Source organism: Hypomesus nipponensis, chromosome 9 (assembly GCF_054491055.1).
Source record: "Hypomesus nipponensis isolate SF chromosome 9, ASM5449105v1, whole genome shotgun sequence".
NCBI lineage: Eukaryota > Metazoa > Chordata > Actinopteri > Osmeriformes > Osmeridae > Hypomesus > Hypomesus nipponensis.
This window is the reverse complement of record NC_140369.1, coordinates 5191859-5210991: the sequence shown is the minus strand read 5'-3', so window position 1 is coordinate 5210991 and position 19133 is coordinate 5191859. Positions and strand designations below refer to the sequence as shown.

General features: G+C 46.6%; 1 protein-coding gene across 1 annotated transcript; it reads right to left on the bottom strand.

Annotated features, from left to right (window-relative positions):
- Nucleotides 1–1159: 1159 nt before the first annotated feature.
- nckap1l (NCK associated protein 1 like) lies at nucleotides 1160–18593 on the bottom strand. Its single transcript, XM_084706089.1, has 31 exons — nucleotides 18454–18593; nucleotides 17376–17486; nucleotides 16899–16991; nucleotides 15842–15898; nucleotides 15455–15597; nucleotides 14476–14566; nucleotides 13945–14082; nucleotides 13391–13439; nucleotides 13142–13298; nucleotides 12721–12777; nucleotides 12529–12625; nucleotides 11849–11958; nucleotides 11448–11580; nucleotides 11108–11189; nucleotides 10882–10940; nucleotides 10366–10511; nucleotides 9992–10124; nucleotides 9525–9644; nucleotides 9033–9172; nucleotides 8525–8656; nucleotides 7934–8152; nucleotides 6924–7054; nucleotides 6000–6097; nucleotides 5679–5772; nucleotides 5140–5222; nucleotides 4838–4918; nucleotides 3976–4069; nucleotides 3659–3775; nucleotides 2670–2779; nucleotides 2267–2359; nucleotides 1160–1592 (listed from the first exon to the last, which is right to left on the bottom strand). The coding sequence occupies exons 1-31, from the start codon at nucleotides 18541–18543 to the stop codon at nucleotides 1476–1478; spliced, it is 3375 nt and encodes a 1124-aa protein (XP_084562215.1). The 5' UTR covers nucleotides 18544–18593; the 3' UTR covers nucleotides 1160–1475.
- Between the last annotated feature and the right edge of the window lie 540 nt (nucleotides 18594–19133).

Genomic DNA, 19133 nt, shown 5'->3' with positions numbered 1-19133 from the left:
GAATGAACACACAACATTTACTGTAAAAAGCTAGAGGAGAGAGAAAAAACAGCAGTGACTGAAGGCGTGAACGTGGGCAGATCTTACTGTGTGATGGTGTTACTCCACGTCTCCAGTGTCGTGCTCCGCTTCTGGATCCTGCCGACCATGGCTCTTCATATGAGGAGGCTCTTCACCAACCACTGTGTGTGTGTGTGTGTGTCTGTGTGGAAGACACTGTGTGCGGGCGTCTGTCTGCCTGTCAGTCTGTTCCTTCTCTTTCCGTCCCTCCCTCTCTCTGTGTTCAGCTCAGAGGGTCCGTGGCTTTGTTCAGCGGACGAGCAGCAGCTGTCTGCAGCACCACCAGCTGTGGTCTTTATACAGGTGTGTTTTTCCACCTGGCCTCGTCATCAGCAACTGGGGAGCGTCTGAGGAGGAGAACGGGCTGCATGCACGGCCTCCGCCACAGCACTGAGACACACACACACACCCGGGAGCAAGTTTCTGGGATACAAGTTTCATTATAAAGCAGCGATGAGGGACACCCTGGGTGCTGTTTGACTTCACATCCTCTTCCTGTCTACTGGGATGGGTTGTTTGGTGTTTGTCATGTTTGGAGGTTGTGTCCTAGCCTAATAATGCACACCGAGGCTGTATTCACATTCACCTCTAGAACCCCGATTCACTGGTTAGCAGACAAAAAAGATAGGGGGAGAAGTGGAAGACAGAGATAGTGAGATCAATGCAGTACTTAGAGAGATAGAAAGGAAGAGAGAGGAAGGGAGAGAGAGAGATAGAACGGAAGGAAGAGAGAGGAAGGGAGAGAGAGATAGAGAGGACGAGAGAGGAAGGGAGAGAGATATTTCCCCACCGTATCAACAGATCACCAGAGTACTGACTGGGGACTGGGAAAGGACAGGGAGAGACTGAAAATAATCTGTTGAATAATTCTCATAATTGGATCCCTCCCTCATTATTACACATACAGATAATGTTTCCTCCTTTGTGGATATTATTGCTTGTTGACTACTACATGTTACATTAAATAAAAGCATTTCACTTCAGAAAATACAATTCATAATACCTATTTAAAACCATAATAATTTGGTCCTTAATTAAACTTCCTTCAGATGTTGTGGCCATTGTGATACACATTATACCGTAACTGACAAAGGCCCTCTTTGTTAAGGTAATTTCTCATTTTCTTTATTCATAGGTGTTAGCTTTATAAAGACAAAATCACTCAAGACCATACACCACCATACATTGTACATCTCGTCAAAAAAATAAAAGGGTAAAAATGAAAAATCCTGAAAAGTTACACTGCAGGCCGGTTTTGTTAGCTGGTATGCTGGATTAGATCGTTTTAAGATAATTTCAAACATTAAATGTACCCCAAACTGGGTGAAAAATCTCATGTGAAATATTACAACAGAGACTCCAAGCAGCCAGGCCAGCAGCAGACGTGAGCGGTGCTGAGAAGAGATGCTTATAGATCACCCCAGGGTGATGATGACGGCCTTGTAGACCTCCCTGTAGGCGTTCCTCAGGAGGACGTAAGGGAAGCAGCTCTCCAGCATGTCCTGGCTGAGGAAAGGAGAAGCCTCCACCATCTGAGGAGGAGAGAGGGGCAGGGTTAGCAACAGCTCACTGCAGTTTGACCTTTATGGCACAAGACCATAGGAGAGGTTGTGTTTTCTTTAATACGTGCTCATAACATGCCCCTATAGACCAGGTTTCAATCCAAAACCCAGTGATACGTGTTATTATGTCCAGGGAGGGCCACCGAATAGGGGGCAAACATTTCTGCCGGCGCCCGATAATTATGTCATAGAGAAACAAAAAAAATGATTGAAAATGTTTGTATGTTTATTGTATTACACTATTTGCGACCTCTCAAAACATGGTCACACTGGAAAAAAATGTTCTGGAATTTCAGGTGTCTTTTTGCAGTTGTAAACGGAAATGTGGGTCGGTCCTTTTCCACACAAAAAGGATCTTAGTGTGACCTCAGCCTATCGTGTAGTCAAATGTCTCTATGCAATCCCGCTCCGCAGGAGGGGCCCTGGGGACCGTGGAAACAGCAGGTGCTGTACTGTACCATGTGGAGCGTACCATGTGAAACAGCAGGTGCTGTACTGTACCATGTGGAGCGTACCATGTGAAACAGCAGGTGCTGTAGTGTACCATGTGGAGCGTACCATGTGAAACAGCAGGTGCTGTACTGTACCATGTGGAGCATACCATGTGAAACAGCAGGTGCTGTAGTGTACCATGTGGAGCGTACCATGTGAAGCAGCAGGTAGATCGAGTCTCGGTTCTTTCCACCCTCCACCCTCTCCACATTCTGGCCCAGTTGCAACAGGGTGGAAGACGCCACCTACAGTAGGAAAACCACAAAGGAAGACAGATAAGGGCATAACTTCTTAAGAGTTCATTTCTATGCAGATTGGCATCTGCATCACAAAAACCCTCTTGCTTTGAGAACATGGTTGAACAAAGAAGTCATTCAGAAAACTGTATACAAAGCCTGATTGCCAGTCTAATATAGCTAGACATGAATGGCAAACAAAGAAATGTGTAGGAATGTCTTTTTTCCATAAAAATACTGCATGAATTAATACATTTTATTCAAGCAATTGTAAAAAAAAAAAAAAAAAAAAAAAACTATTTCTTTCATGTCTGCCTACATTGAGAAACTCCTTCATGTGCTGCTGAATGTTCTTGTTCTGGACGGTGTACATGGCGGCTGCCAGCTGGTTGACGGCTGTGGACAAGCAGTGGATGTTGTTGTGGTGTCCTGGCAACAGAAACAGTGTTAGAGTCAACACAAGACACGCCTCAACACAGGACAACAAAATACAACACACAACAAACACTCAACAAACTAGATGTTGCTGTTTTCCCCTGGGTGACAGACACACCAAACAGAACCAAGCACGATGTTACACTAAAGCATAACAGCAAAGGCAAAACAACAACTTAACTTCACAGTCTCACCACAGCAGGAAAAACCCTACTTCCTCTAAGTAAAAAGATGTCTAAACCAGTGAAAGTCTTGTAAGCAAAATATACCCAAGAAAACACAGTGAGAGCAACAACTGACCCACTCAGCACTGATGCAGATCTGCCACTGGTAGCTTTTGATGTTCCTGGGTTTGGGCACTGTGCCCGGTAACTTATATCAACACGCAACAGGCCAATGCTAACTTTAGGAACGCACGTCAGCATAGCTGTCTGTAAACAAACGTAATTTGAAAAACAAGGTTCTTATTTTTCCATTGTCTTCATGCTTTAGATGACCATGAATGGCAGAATTCAGGGAGTTTGAGTCAAAGTAATTTTTGGTTTCAAGTATTATTAGTTAATGTAAGTTGATTTACGAACAGTAAACTGTGATATACAGTACGTTCCCTTTACTCACTGAGCATTTTTTTTTATTAAACAACCATGTTCAACCATATTCCTGGAGAGTTGATTCACCAACTCAAACTCACTTGATCAAAATAAGTGGTTCAAACCAGTGTGGGAGCCAAAACATAAAAACACAAAACAAGAAAAAGTTCAAATGTAGTTTTTCCACGGCCAGCACTGTGTTACAGTAACCTAAACATGCTTGTGTGTGTGTGTCAGGGGTGTGTGTGTCAGGGGTGTGTGTACCAGCGGTGTGTATCCTCACCTCCGTGCTCCTTGCTGTAGAAGGAGTTGGGGTCCAGAGCTAGGGTGGGCAGGGATACAGCCACGTACACCAGCAGCAGACAGGTCAGCTTGTACTCCTCCTCCACAGACGAGTTATCTGTGAACCACAGAGACACACCCCAGCTGACTACAGAGCAGGAGCCTGGCGGCTCCCACACAGCAGCGCGGGGCTAACACACACCTTGTGATCGTTCAGGGTGGCATGTCTAGGACCTTTCCTGACACACGTAAGAAGTCAAAAGAAACTTTTATGGGATCCCCAGTTTCCTGTGGAGAACCCAGGTGTTTCCTGTTTACCTGAGCGCATGCTGGTGATGGCTGAAACCAGGGCGGGATCGATGTCACATGTCAGTCCTGCCGCTGACGCCAGCTCAAACACACTCATTGTCACCTGGAGAGTCATGAACATGGCACCTGAGACCATCAGGAACATAACACAGACCAACACCCTGTCGACATGTTGCAGTTTGGTCCACTCAACTATTGGTGAACCTCATGATCTACTAAAATATTAGTAGCCTTCATGGTCCATTAAACTATTGGTGAACTCCATGGTCCACTAAAATATTAGTAGCCTTCATGGTCCATTAAACTATTGGTGAACTTCATGGTCCACTAAACTACTGGTGAACTGCATGCCCTACTAAGCCTTCCTCTGCTCTCTGCACAGAGTGTCAGAGGAGGCCTGTGGAGGCAGAGAGGCGAAAGGCAGGAAGCCCATACTGCTATGTTATGATCACATCATAAAAAAGAGGCCAGCCAGGCCCTGGTGTCGGTTGTGGGCATGTAGCACGTCTGTCACACAAAGCTCTACAGACCCACGCCGGCCACAGAACAGCACCGCACACATACTGTACACACACACACTGGCTGGATGAGCAGTTCTATTTATTCTATCTTTCTTGATGGATGCTGACCAACCTAATGGTAACAATAACCACGGATGGAAACAGACCCACTGTGTAAGTCATTGTGTGTTTACATCGTGAGCTGCAGCTATGTCAGGAGGTCTGGACATGCACAGACTGGGATTATTTAGTCATATTTATCTTACTTAAATTCTCATATATGAATAATGCGGGGGGGGGGGGAGTGTAATTTCATCAAAGTGAAGTTCCTCGACCGGTCAGGAGGGATGAGAGATGAGAGGGGTCTCTACCTTGATGTCGGTTTCCAGAGAGATGAAGTCTCTCAGGTACTGTATGGGACCCATGAGGTATGGACATCGTTTGTTCATGACCTGAACAGGAACACAGCCCAGGAGAAGACACAGGAACACTGATTACAAGGACCGTACGCCCTGTCCCGGAACACACTGGTGGCTGATATGTCAGACGTTTCCTACCAACACTAGACGTAGACCTAAGTGGTCAGTGTGTGTGAAATCAATGACTATTAGCCTCCTCCCTGGGGGGTCAGAGTCACAGTGACTTTCAGCAGGAGGGAGGAGGTGAGTCTTACGTCTTTCAGGGCGTCCTGAGCCATGGTCCTGAAGGACAGGATTACCCCCACGATGGTCATCCTCTTCAGCACGTTCTCACTAGCTGACGGGGGGAGGAGGGGGGATATGTCAAAGGATGGTTAACACAGACACGCGCACGGTGGCTCAGTCTCTGTCTAGAGCAGCAAAGCAGCGCTGGGACTAACTGAAGGTTAGCTTGCTGCATTGCACCGCAGTACCTCCCATCCTGTACCACATGTGGTAAAAACAACCCTGTCATGACGCGGCCCGCTGAAGCTTGATGAGGTCTCCTGCTGAGATCTGAAGCAGAGGAAGCTGGAGGAGACCCACATGTCCTAGATACCGTTAAATACCGTGTATTCTGCACGTCCGTCAAGTTTCACACAGACGTCATCTGGAGTTGAGTCAGACGCTAAAAGGGCTGCTTCTAGTAACTTAGAACTGTGTTTGGAGTGATGCTATTGTCCTCCATTTTCTATAGTCTTTCTGCTTATTCTACCTGCCCTTCCCTCCCTCCATCCCTCCCTCCCTCACTCACCTGGCAGTTTCTTCTGCAGGTTGGCCATGGCTTCGGGCTTATCAAAGTTGGCTCTCATCTGAACCAAAACATCCATGTTCTCTGTCACCAGTTTCTGAGGGGAGAGGAGAGAGCTTCCTACTTCATCTTTTCATTAAACTGAAACAACTCAGACTGGAGATCTCTCTATACGATGAATCATAACCTCCAGATGAAAGAAAAAAGGGTTTTCGATGACGGCCTTATTATCCATATCTGAAGATGAAAGCCTCTCTCTGGGACGGGAAAGTCCATGTCCGATCAGAACAGACATCCAGCCCTGAGCTCTCTGGGGATGCCTACCTTCAGCTCGCTGACCTGGGAGGTGATGTGCCACATCAGATTCTCACTCAGAAACTTCATGCCATAGGGACCAATCAGCTCGGCTAATGCCTGCATTTCTGGAATCACACACGAGTACGCAATATCAAATAAAAGTTATTTCGTAAAAGTGTATTTTGATAAGTTGTCAAAATGTTTTAAAGAATTGCAGAAAGTTCAACATTTGTTTAGAGGATATTAAACACGTAGTGAAAATGTATTCATCATACATTTGTATTCGACATTCTCAGTCATGTCATCTTTAACTAAATTACTTTTTTCACCAAAGGACTGGCTTTTTATCTATTAATAAGAAAAGTTGAATTGAGTCACTTAGCCTACTTGAATGGTTGCTCATGACTCTGCACAAATGTGGCTTTACTCAGAGCCTGAGGTTGATTTCTCTACGGCAGACTACGGCAAACATTTCAGTGTCAGTGCATCACTACCCTGAAATGATGTGTGCAGATAAGAACATGTGAACAGCACTGACTAATATATTAAAAACAGTCGAGAGGGAGATAGACCAATCAGTCAGCTGCGATCATGTCTGTTTAAACAAGCCTGTGCAGTGCTGAAGATCTGAAGCAGTTATTGTAAAGTGAGAGTGAGTCACTGAAAGAGAGACAGAGAGAGAACAAGACAAAGAGAGCGAGAGAGAGTTCAAAAGGAGAGTGAGAAAGAGAGGATGACGAGGGGTCGTAGAAAGTCTCTCATCTACACACACCACTAAATATAGACAAAAATGCATGTTAGTGTTTGTGTGGGAGTGATAAGTTCTCCAAGATGACCATCCCTACAGAGAACATCAATCAGTTCATTGTAATACTACAAGGTGAGGTTAGTGTGACCACTAGACCCACTGGATCCTACAGCAGCATCACATCCGTTCACAGATCATCTCACCAGAAATGTCAGAGAATTGGTCCGCTTTGAAACTCTGGTCGTTGTCGTTGCCCTGATTGACAAAGCACTGCATTGTGGGACAATGGACAATCATGGCGTTGCTCGCCTGACGCAGGAGCGCCTCCAGGTACCTGGAGAGACGAGGAAGACGAGAAACATCACAACTGTCCTCATAAGACAAGAAATGTCTTCTTAAGAGAAGACAAGACAAGACATGTCCTCTTAAGAGAAGACAACACAAGACATGTCCTCTTAAGAGAAGACATTTTCTCTTTAAAAAGCACATGTCTAGTTCCCACCACATCACAGGCTATTAATCAGAAGGTTGCCGGTTCGATTAGCGGCCGTGACAAATGACGCTGTGTCCTTGGGCAAGGCACTTCACCCTACTTGCTTCGGGGGGAATGTCCCTGTACTTACTGCAAGTTGCTCTGGATAAGAGCGTCTGCTAAATGACTAAATGTAAATTAGTTCCACAGTGAACAATGACAAAGAGGCTGTCTGACATGAGAGCAAAGCAACAAAGAAATCTCCTTGACAAGAAATGTTCCTTGGTCTGTGGAAACATAAGTCATTATATAATGGAGTCTGACTGTCCAGCTATAGAGAGAGCCCATCCTGTTATGTCACATCCTCTACTGTATTTGACATCCTGTTATTCCGCTATTTCTGCATGCTGTGTGGGTGGTAAAGGAAGTACATACACAGATCACATATGTACTAAAGAAAGTTAAAACTATGCTCTACAAGTGTAAGGTAGGAGGAACTATGCACAAAAATAGAGTGAAAGCAAAGCTGTGAGGAAGCCTACAGGGTGACACAGCCAATGAGGCAGTCTAAAACCAAAAAGGACAGGGTTCGATGCCGATTCTAAGGGTTGCTGTGCAGTTCTCTTGCCTGCTACAGAACAGGAGTGTGACGAGGAGGCGCTGTTGATAGCCTAACGCAGGGGCTGATAAGTCAGTCAGAAAAAAACCCTCTGCCAGGAAAAGGGTGGAGTGAGCTTATACCAGTTCGTGTAGAGAGTGGTGATGGTCTGGCTTCCCTGAGAGTCCAGCGGCTGGGTCTGTTGCAGCAGGACGTTCTTGACCAGCCGAGTGACGTCCACGCTGACGTAACGTGACAGGGTGTGCAGGCTGGCCGTGTAGGCCCGGATGGCGGCCAGCAGGTCGGAGGGGCGAGCTATCTCCTGGGTGGTCTGGTTGTAATGAGCCATTCTCACGATGATCCTGAGGGGCCCACATCAGAACCCACGTCAGTCAGAAACGAGACGAGCTCCATGGAGCGTCGCTCGCTAACTACGCCGCGGCGCACTGAACGCTGAAGGGCCTTCCTCGACCCTGCCCGGAACTCTAGCTGTGTTTACATGTGGGTCCAGGCCAGGCAGGGAGAAGGCAATCACACTCAGCTGTCTGTCTGCCTCAGGGCCAGAAGAGATTAGAATCTTACTCCGACAGAGAGACAAAGCAGAACATAAACAAAGGGGAACTGTAATGTGTACAGTACTGGTACGCTCTGCTTAAAGGGACACACAGACTGTTACTGTGTGTGTGTGTGTGTGTGTGTTGCATTAGACAGTACAGAAGCACACCACAACCTACTTTGAGATCCGCGTCTCTAGCTGGGAGATGAGGAACTCTGTGGGGATGACCACGTGGTCGAACACGGTGAAGTCAGTGCACAGGCCGAAGGTGGAGCACAGCTCGGTCAGGGTCAGGTGCATCTTGTCCATGCTGTGGCCAGCGCAGGCCGTGTGGAGCAAAAACGACAACACCAGTACGTTGAGATGAAGGAAATGACACGGTCTGACATTAGTACAGAGACGTGCTGTGGGGTTTTAACCCTTGTGTTATCTTCGGGTCATTCAGTCATTGTGACCCACCGTCGTATTGCGACAACTTTACCGCATACAAAAACAAAGGGAAGCATTTTCTTTTAACCGTTGGGCTGGCTCAGACCTCCCACATTGCGAAGGTTAAAATACAATTATTTTTCTTTGTTTTCTGTATGGGGTAAAATTGGGTAAACCTAACAATGGTTCATTATGGACCTTGGGTCATGTGACCCGAAGACAGCACAAGGGTTAAGGGGTTTTCAAGAGGATCTGACTTAGTGACGATGGCCCGGTCCTTCCTCTGACTCTCTGCCCCTGGCTTCTCCTTCTGCACCTCCCCCTTCTTGGCCTGCTGTTTCTTCTGCCTCTTGCGATGAGCCGCGCTGATGGTCCCGGCACAGTGCTTGGGCAGTAGCTAAGAGGAGGAGGAGGTAGAGAGGGCAGAGACGGGATACTGAGAACGGCTGGTATGCTGTTTAAAGGAAAAGCAAAAGAAATATCCCTCTCGCCCTCACTTTTACAGCGAAGGTACTCGGAGTCTCATATAAACAGCTTAGTCATATTTTCCACCAGGACACTCATAGCTATCAGTCAATGAATCACCCTGTCGAATTACTCATCTGGATTCCCCTTCTCACACTGTAGTCTTCCCACAGCAAACCCTGCCTGGAAGAGGCTGGGGTGCTTTTAATTGGATAAAGGATTACTGGCAACGCCTTTGGCTCATTTAATTTGTTTTCGTGACCTGCACGTTACCCAGAATTCACCTGGTCATGGAGGTTGCATTGCTCTGCACATATCTCCAGGATGACGGTGCCGGTCTGTCTGGCTATCTCCTCCAGGAAGGTCACACACACACGCAGACTCCTCTTCTGAACGGCCTGTATCTGCTCACACACAGACACAGACACACACACAGACACAGACACACACACAGACACACACACACACACACACAGATACACCCACACACACACAGAGACATAAGGACTCTTTTTTTGTGAGTGCTTCTCTTACACCTCCTACCTCCAGTCAGCTCCCCACTAAAATAATCCCACCTACTATTAACCTAACCATGGCATTTTCATATGATATTATCATAATCATGCCTTTAACAATCAATTGCCTGTTGCTAGCTAGCTGTGTGTGGTGAGTCAGTTGCCTGTTGCTAGCTATGTGTGGCGTGTTAGTAGCCTGTTGTTCCACCAGCTGTGTGTGGTGACTCAGTGCTGACCTCCTCTGGGCAGAGCTGGTTGGAGTCGTTGCTGAAGTGGGTGCAGACCAGGGGGAAGGACATGAGGTAACGCTGCATGGTCACCTCCTCACTGCTCTGGCTGAACATCTTCTCCAACACACGCTGGTAGTAGCTGGGAGACAGACAGGTAGACAGGCAAGCAGACAGACAGGTAGACAGGCAAGCAGACAGACAGGTAGACAGGCAAGCAGACAGACAGGTAGACAGGCAAGCAGACAGACAGAAACAAACAGAAGGTCTAAATCTGCTGAATGCTTCAACAAGCCGATATATGGTTTGCACTAGCATGCGGCATTACTGTAAAAAGACAAGCTGGACTGGAGAATGAAAAGATCCCGTTAACTGGGACAGACCAAAGTGTGGAGAGGTCAGAAGTCTCCAGGAGCATGGCGTCGATGCTGTCCACCATCCTGGTGTGGAACTGGGTCATGTTCATCACCTTGGCCAGGTCAGGGTAGTCCTTCAGGGGGAGGGGAGCCTTGGACACACTGGTGTAGGCCTGGGTTAGGAGGTGGCACAGAAGTCAATCAAGACAGCTGTCAGACACTGAGAAACCACAGTGTCTGAAATGCGCGGGTCGGCAGCGGTTTACTCAAAAGTTTCCCCCCAGTTACAGTTCCCACAAAACAGGGTAAAAACCTTGCAGAACTCAGTTATGAGTTCAAATGCTCTCCAGCTTTGAAAATTGTTTTTCCTTTCTAACGGAACCCAGCATCCTCCCAGGATCCACAGCTTTTCACAAACTGCTGACTCTAAACGGGTCATATAGGCATGATGCTTGTCGATGATGTCTTACAGTAGTATAGGTAATAATCATGTGCAGTATCTCTCTGGAATCATACAGTTGAGCCAGATGTCATGTTCTGTACCTGCAGTCTGAGCCAGTCCAGTCTGACAGCTCTGAAGTCAAAATCTTCTCCGTTCTCCACTGGTGAGAAACATGTGTGACATCACCAGAGTATTACTTGACGTACTTTCCTCCGTGCAGCTTTAATGCCGGGTGATTCTCTATCGAGTCACGCTAAAGGTCAGTCTGGTTTACGGGAACACACCTGTAACCATGAGAACACTGACTAGGAGGTGATCCCAGCTTACCTTGTTTAATACTGAGAGCCGACAGGGTTGAAACAAACGATGTCATCAAGACAGATTCCTCTTCTGGACAGACACACATGTTCTACAGTAACAGACAGAGATTAAACCATATTTAAATAATCATTTAGTTATTCTATATACAAATGGGTTCCCTTTTAACCGAAATGAATAGAGTAGATGGTTCAATACTTTAGGTGTCTTGATTTACATCACCCAGTGAAACATGACCCATGTGCCAGACCCATAATTGCCAACATTTAATCAAATCAAATTCACCTTTGTTACTGTTCCCATGTGATCTGTCTATATAGGTGAGCCAGGTGTGCAGCTGTGGACCCACCTGCATGGTGTCATTGAGTACCATTGAGTCAAACTGGGCCAGGTACTGGACGTGGTAGCGCTGCACCAAGCGTCTGTGTTTGGTCATCAGGGCTCTCAGCTTCTCCATGTGGAAGAGCAGCTCTGCCATCTGCCTGGAATGCACACACACACGCACACACACACATATATCACACACACACACACACATATATATCACACACACACACATATATCACACACGTGTGTGTGTTTTTCCAGAACAGCACATAAACATGACTCTGCACACACACACACACACATGCTGTATACAGGGTTCAGCTTTGTTATATTTATAGATGTAGAGGTCTTGGTAGGGCCTATGTATCTGTCTGCTGTTGTTGGTCGGACCCAGATGTGCGTCTTTATGCTGGCAGGACCTACGCATCCACATAGTCCTCTGGGGTCTTAGTCTTGGGGATATTCTCAGAGTGCCTGACCAGCCACAGAACCTCGTCACGGGAGAAGGACAGAGCCATGAAGACAAACAGCGCCTGGGGGAACAGTTGGCAGAGAGATGAAGAAACAGGAGGAATGTTCCAGGAGGAAACAAGGACTGGAATTTGTGTTTATTCCAGAGCCTTCTGATCCTCCTCATCGCGTGCTCCGGGGGAAATCAGGGGTACAGGAGAAATGTCCAAGTATGTGCAGAAGTGTACCATATTATCCAGGCTGGACAGTTGCTAGGGGCCTGAGACAGTTGCTAGGATTAGCACAGACATGCACCAACGGTATTAATGAAAGTGCCAATGACAGCAGGACAAACACCTGCTTGTGTTCTTGCAACTTTATAAAAAGGCTAGGGGAAATCTTCCTGAAAACAAAACTGGCTTAAATTTCATCTGCTTCAGTTTTGATAATTACATTATTTGATCTCAATGTGAATCCTAAGTTTAAACTAGATACAAATATGTTTTAATCTTCACACTATCAAATACCAGGACCCTCCTTTCATGACTTTAGGGATATGTACGTTTCATCAACCAGTATCTTAAAATAAAATAGAAATTCTGCCCGTCTTGCGTTCAGCCAATACTGTACATTTAAATTCAAATCCAGCCTACCTTAGGACCCAGCAGGCCTGGTTCATCCTCCAGAACCTTGTGAAGCTCCTTGAGAGCTCCCCTCAGGAAGTGTCTCCTCTCTCTGCGCATCGCTCCACTGACACACGCACACACACACACACATGTCTAGAAGCGGTTTCTGTTGGTTGTTACAGAGATTTACAACAGGTCAATGAGTTGTATGAGACTCACCAGTTGAGTACAGTGTGTTCCCTGCATTCTTTAATGTCTGCCACCCGCTTGTTATACCTGGAGGATGGAGAGACAGAGAGAGAAAGAGAGAGAGAGAGAGAGAGAGAGAAGAGAGAGAAAGAGAGAGAGAGAGAGAGAGAGATAGAGAGAGAGAGAGAGAGAGAGAGAGGTGTTTATCAGAGACAGACATCTTACTTAAACTAATGACATCAAACTATTTATTAAAGTAATCTAATCTCTTAAGGTAGCGAATAATTAAACGATTAACTTAATGAATTAAAAGATATTATAAATTAAATTAATAGACTAGATGACTTCAATAGTTTGATGCGATACTTTTCCACAAAAGTTTCAAGCATTCTGAACTTCTTTGTTTTCCCATGTACAGGCAGACCCAAACGTAGACTGTCAGACATCACACCCTTTGATGCCATCGAAGACGTCCTCGGAGACCTTGTAGATGTTGATGACCTCGTCCCTGACCAGGCTGACGTAGAGGCCACTGCGTAGCGCCATCTTCCACAGCTCCAGAGAGGCCTGGTTGCTGTTCAGACTGCTGTGACACAGCAGGAAGCCCACTACACACAGCACAGGGAACACAGCACCACTTAGCCCCGGAGAGAGCAGCAGGCCAGAGGCCCATGCTGCCGTCTCACTCTGAGGCACTCACCCAGAATCCAGCGTTCCATCGTCCCTGTCGACAGGTACTCGCAAGCCATCTGGTGGGCAACGGAAACACATATTCAAACAAGCGAAATACAAATTGTGCATTCAGTTGTGCATATAGCAGTGGTGCTTGTTTACTGCATATTATAGTGCACCGTAACACACACAAACTTAGTCAAGTTACTTAAGTTCTGTATGCTAGGATGTTTGTTATGGAGGTGGGCTTTGATTTCAAAATGTACCATTGTTTGAATATTGCTTGCATAAAACACAGTTGTATGGTACGAATCATCTGTGTGTGTGTGTATGAGTGGGAGAGAGAGAGACAGAGAGACAGAGAGCCTGTTTGTACTGAAGTGTGTTTCTTGGCTGAGTATAAGGGACACATGTAGAGGGAGCCACATGGAAGTGAGAGCACAATGCCACTTCAAAGACACAAAGAGAGGAGGTAGGAGATGAAAGGTGCAGAGCGCAGAGGGAGGCGTGGAGAGGTGAGGAGAGATAGGAAGAGGAGAGGTGCAGTGGAGAAGAGACCAAAAGAGAGGAGGGGGTGCTGACCGTGTCACAGCATGCGGGGTCCAGCATGGCCGCAGGGGCAGAAAACAGACTGAGGAGCTGGGCGCTGCGCCACTGCTCCGCTGGCAGGTTCCTCCGCGGGTACACCATCTGCAGGGACAGCAGCGCCTCCGTCACCGACTGAGGGAGAGAGAAGAGGGGAGCGGGAGAGGAGGGAAGGGGGGATGGGAGGGAAAGGCACAGGGAGGGGGACAGAAAGGGGGGAGGGAGAGGGAGGGAGTGGGTGGAGGGAGAGAGGGGTTGGAGAGGGAGAGAGAGGGTGTGGAGGGAGAGGGAGAGAGAGGGTTGAGAGTTAGAGGGGGGTTAGAGAGGGAGAGAGAGGGTGTGGAGGGAGAGGGAGAGAGAGGGTGGAGAGTTAGAGGGGGGTTAGAGAGGGAGGTAGAGGGTGTAGAGGTGGAGAGTTAGAGACGGGCAACAGAAACCGAGAGAAAGCGAAGGACAGAGCGTGTCCAGTATTCTGCCGTGGCAGAGATGAACAGAGATGGACCAGGTGTGGAGCAGCGTGCAGCTCACCCTGGTGTGGGGACCAAACTCCTCCGTGAGCTTCCTCCAGGGCTGCTCGTACTCCAGGAACATCTGGCCCAGACGAGGGTACGAGGGGTCGCTGCAGAGACCACACCATGCACTTAACCACACGACCGATCAACCAATCCCTCATTCAACCAACCAGCCGATCAAGCTTTCAAGGATGATCGTGACTCTGTTCAATACAGCTGTAGTCAAATGTGTTTGGTTGTGGGTTTCCCTGTATGATTTCATTTTTTCAGCTAAATAACTTTTTCACTGAAAGATCATCTGTGGTTTCGTTCCAACAAGGATTCATTGCGTTCGCCCATATGCCTTGGCAGTCTGTGAGGAGAGGAAAAGCTGTCATTCATCCTCAAGAGCCACATGGCTTATACGGTGAAGGGCAAAGACAAATTATAGTGGCACACTAATCCATGCATCCGCATTTCAAATTCCCCCCTCCCGACTGACTCAGATAAGCACCGCGCAATCAATCCTGAAGTCTGAATAGATATGAAGGATGTAAAAATGTCAGCAGTCTTCGGGTCTTTTGGGGGGCGAAGGGAGGGGGCTCTCTTAGCCAGTCTGACTCTGTCATCCCTGTCCAGTCAGATGAACAGACACAACGACAGATCCTTCAACAATGGACGTCATAATGACAGATGAATGGCCCACTCATCAGGGTTGCAGTTTCTCTCTCTCTCTCTCTCTCTCTCTCTCTCTCTCTCTCTCTCTCTCTCTCTCTCTCTCTCTCTCTCTCTCTCTCTCTCTCTCTCTCCCTCTCTCTCTAACTGCTTTCCTGTTCCTCTCCAACTTTCTCTATCATTATGTATATAGCCAAAAAAGGTCCAGAAATCCATCTCTGTCGAAATACATCTAAAACACAGTCAGTTTTCACCCTCTCCAGGCAGGCACAGCAGGCACAGCACACACAGCAGGCACAGCAGACACAGCAGGCACCAGTGGGACTGTCCTGTCTACCCACCTGCTGCCATTGGACATCTCATGGGCACAGTTGTACATGCCCACCAGAACTTTCTTGTCCTCAGTGCGAGAGAGCATGACCATGACCGCTGTGTAGGTCACAATCAGATCCAGGAAGTTCTTGGTGAAGTCAAAGTTGATGGCCTGGACAGGGAAGCAAGCCAGGGAATCAAACCATGAGACAGGTTGCGGCGTGAAGATCGAGGGTGCTGTATATCTTACATTTAGTCATTTAGCAGACGCTTTTATCCACAGCGACTTACAGTGAGTACAGGGGCAAGTAGGGTGAATCGAACCAACAACTTTCTGATTCATAGCCCGACTCCCTAACCGCTCAGCCATCTAACCCCCACATCTTGAAACACACAGAACAGCATGGCATGCTTACAATGTTGAAGAAACACAGACACGCATCAATGGTGTTGAGCAGCTCATAAACATGGTCCTGTTGAAGAGACGAGAAGTTAGAATTCAGAAGGGTTCAGGGATATTTTCTTGTCATTCCACTCCTTATAAATCGGACTTTACTGAAAACAGAAAATCCTCCTTCACTTTTGAAATAATACACAAGAGATAGTATAGATCAGTCATTCCCAACCTTTTCCACCTGACCCTCGCATACAATATCCAGGAAATCGTTTTTTTTGTTTATTTTAGAGCGAGCGAGAGACAGTTCAATGGTCATTTCTGGTAAACAGGCTCTGGAAACCGAGAGAGTGAGTGACAGACGTGGTGAGAGAGTGTGTGTGTGTGTGTGTGTGTCGGGGGGGGGGGGGGGTGTTCTCCTGATTGGGTCCCGGGAGAGTCTTTCTAATGACAGTTTTTTCCAATCATTTACATATAATATTTTGATATGTATTCATTTTTCATACTTCAGTTTTCTATGGTTTGGCGGCCCACCTGTATTACCCCAACAGACCACTAGTCGGCACAGGTTTGGAATCAAGACTCATTTGTCAAATAAGACGTATTTCAAGTATTGCCTTTAAATAAAATGTTTCTCTAAATTAATTAAGGCTGAATTGGCCTCAACCCTGAAATATAGCACACAGTGTAGCACCCCTGGGAGGATGTTAGGACCCTGGAGAGGGTCTCGCTTCATTACCATAACCATTATTCCATATTCCTTTGTTCATATGTTGTTGAATTATTCATGACTTCATGACTTCTGACAGATGTTATCTCTGCTCTGAGCTCCTCCACACAAAAGGAGAAATGCCTCAGGTGCTAAAAACCCACACAGGGCTGTTCTCATCTCACCAGGGTCATATTTGTCCTTGTTCCTCAACAACAACCAAAAACTCTACTTTACATGTAAATTGGGCTTGGGGTAAAGTCTGCAGTAATAACATTTGGGGAGAAAAAAATTCACAGTTACATTCTGCTGTCAAGTGTTTTCAAAATCCCATGCCCTTTTAAATAAAGTTTGATTTGATTTGAGTCACCCTGAACTCCATGACATCCAGGAAGGAGTCGTAGAAGCTGGACATGGCCGTCAGCACTTCAGACTTCTGTTTCTGTATCATGGCCAGGTGTTGCTGCAGTGGGAGAGGTCACAGGTCACCATAATTAGACACTTTCAGATGCATGAGCTAACTTCCAAGCCCTCGGCTTATTACACTGCAGAATCTGGGTGAGGGTGAAATGATTAATGCCTCCACAGCTCAGCTGAAGGGCTCTTATTCAACAATTAAATTATTGTGACTGCCCGTTCCACCCTTGAACATATTGGCATTATTCCTCCTGAAGGGACAATAAAGTACTGTTGAAGCCGAAAACTATAAAGGATGAGAGACCAGGAGCCATAAACAGTCTAAAAATGACAATAAAGTGCCTGTTAAACCATTGAAATATATGGAAAAGCAACTTTAAATATCCCTTCGGGTCTGTGAGTAGCAAGTGCTTCGGTGTTGGGAACTCACACTGTTGCCCCTGAAGTCGATGTTGGGGAACTTCTTGTTGATGTATTTGACAGCCGGCTCCATAACCTTGTCAGTTATGAGGGAGGGCCTTAGTTTGGAGTCTGAGCAAGTCTGGGGGGGAGGGGGATAGAGAGAGAGAGGATGGTGGATGATCAGGGAAATAAAAAAGAGATAAAGGATCGCAACTTGGTTGAGGGAAATCAACTAACCAGTTGATGAACCGAGTTCTTAAACTTTAAATGGACGTCTTCATACCCCTAAATGTGGTTACTTCAAAATCTTGTCTGCGTGCAATGCACGCATGCCTGTGCAAATGTATTTGCGTCTTCCGGAGATAGCAGCAGTCAGTGACTGACAGATCACATTTCCTGTGTACATTTACTTCCTCTTGTTTGGAAGCATTGTTAGCTCAAACTAAAAACACACAACTCACAGAGCATCACATATAAAGAGAGCCAGGGACAGATTATGGAGTAAACCTGTCTCAAACTGCACATTTCCTTAGTTTGACATAGAGAAATGTGTTGAGTAGCAGTTAATGAGAGTCTAGTTCATCCAGCTAAGCTGTTGTAACAATGCAGAAAGTAAACTCATGGGTGTACGTGAGAAGATATCGGAGTCTTTCCTCTCTTGTACTGTGGTCTTCTCATATCATCAAATGGATATATTTCTAGTTTTAGTGCTGCTGAATGTTTTCAAGTCACTGCTTTCACTGATTTCAGTGCACTCTTAGTGAGACAAATCTTCATGTTCTCATCCTCAGTAAAAACCATAGGCAGACAACAACTCTCTTTCTCACTTCTGACAGATAATCATCAGATCATCATCAGATAATCATCTCTCAGAAGAAATCTCTTCCACAATTCAATTACAGAAAGCAGTCAATGATGCCTTCCAATACACCTTTTCTCCACGACTGCACTGATCAGACACATGAAACGACAGTTGGGACCGAAGCCTCCCCATTTTGTCAAACCCATGACTTCCCTTCCAGTTCTGCTTTTCATGGCTGGCCTGCACCGCGACAACAGTCTCTCCGTCCTGCCTTCCCATCCTCCCTTCCTCCTTTCTGCCTCACCTTCTTGATGTAGCACAAGCGGACCAGCACCTCCACACCTCGCTCGTTCAGGATGGTCAGCTTCTCCGCCAGCTTCTGTTGGTGGCCCATGGTTGTGGACACGACACCCTTGAACCCCAGTTGCTAGAGTCAGACGCCTCCGAAACAAGTGCACGCAAGCCCCGCCCTGACAAGTGTCACACGAGCACTAGTTAGAAAGGAAGTGGGCGGAGTCTAGAGGGATGTGGAGGCGACCAAGGGCGTACTGCACTGTACTGCACTGCCAAAACAAGGTAAAGAAGGTGGTTCCTCTGATATGATGCATTCTTCTCAGTCAAGCAGGTCTTCCACTCTGGCAACCCCCCAACTCTGCACCACGGCACCATTGGCAGCCCATATATACTGTGGTGTTGCATGGAGGAAGTGGAAGCTGTGGTTTCCTGACTGTTATTCATCAACTCGAATCCTCTCTCTCCTTTTTTTCGAAAATTTTTATTGAACCTTTTGAAACTTGTTTTCAAAAATGTATATATACAAAAAAAGTAACTTTTTTTTTATGCGTTTTTTTTTTACCCTTCAAAACTATTAGATCCGGGATACATTTTTCAACATCCGGGATCCTAAGGTATTGCCTCAGACCGGACCTCTCCTCAGACCCCAGGCTGTGATTGAAGGACTGACCTCTTTTGCAGTTGGACCCC

Bases quoted from the DNA above. Each gene is read 5' to 3' on its own strand.
- nckap1l (XM_084706089.1), bottom strand. From the start codon at position 18,543: ATGGGCCACCAACAGAAGCTGGCGGAGAAGCTGACCATCCTGAACGAG. The intron at 8,153-8,524 runs GTAGGTTGTGGT...TGGGCCCCTCAG, and splicing joins CTAGAGACGCGGATCTCAAA to GATCATCGTGAGAATGGCTC. The intron at 1,593-2,266 runs GTACGCTCCACA...TCTCCTCCTCAG, and splicing joins TCTACCTGCTGCTTCACATG to ATGGTGGAGGCTTCTCCTTT.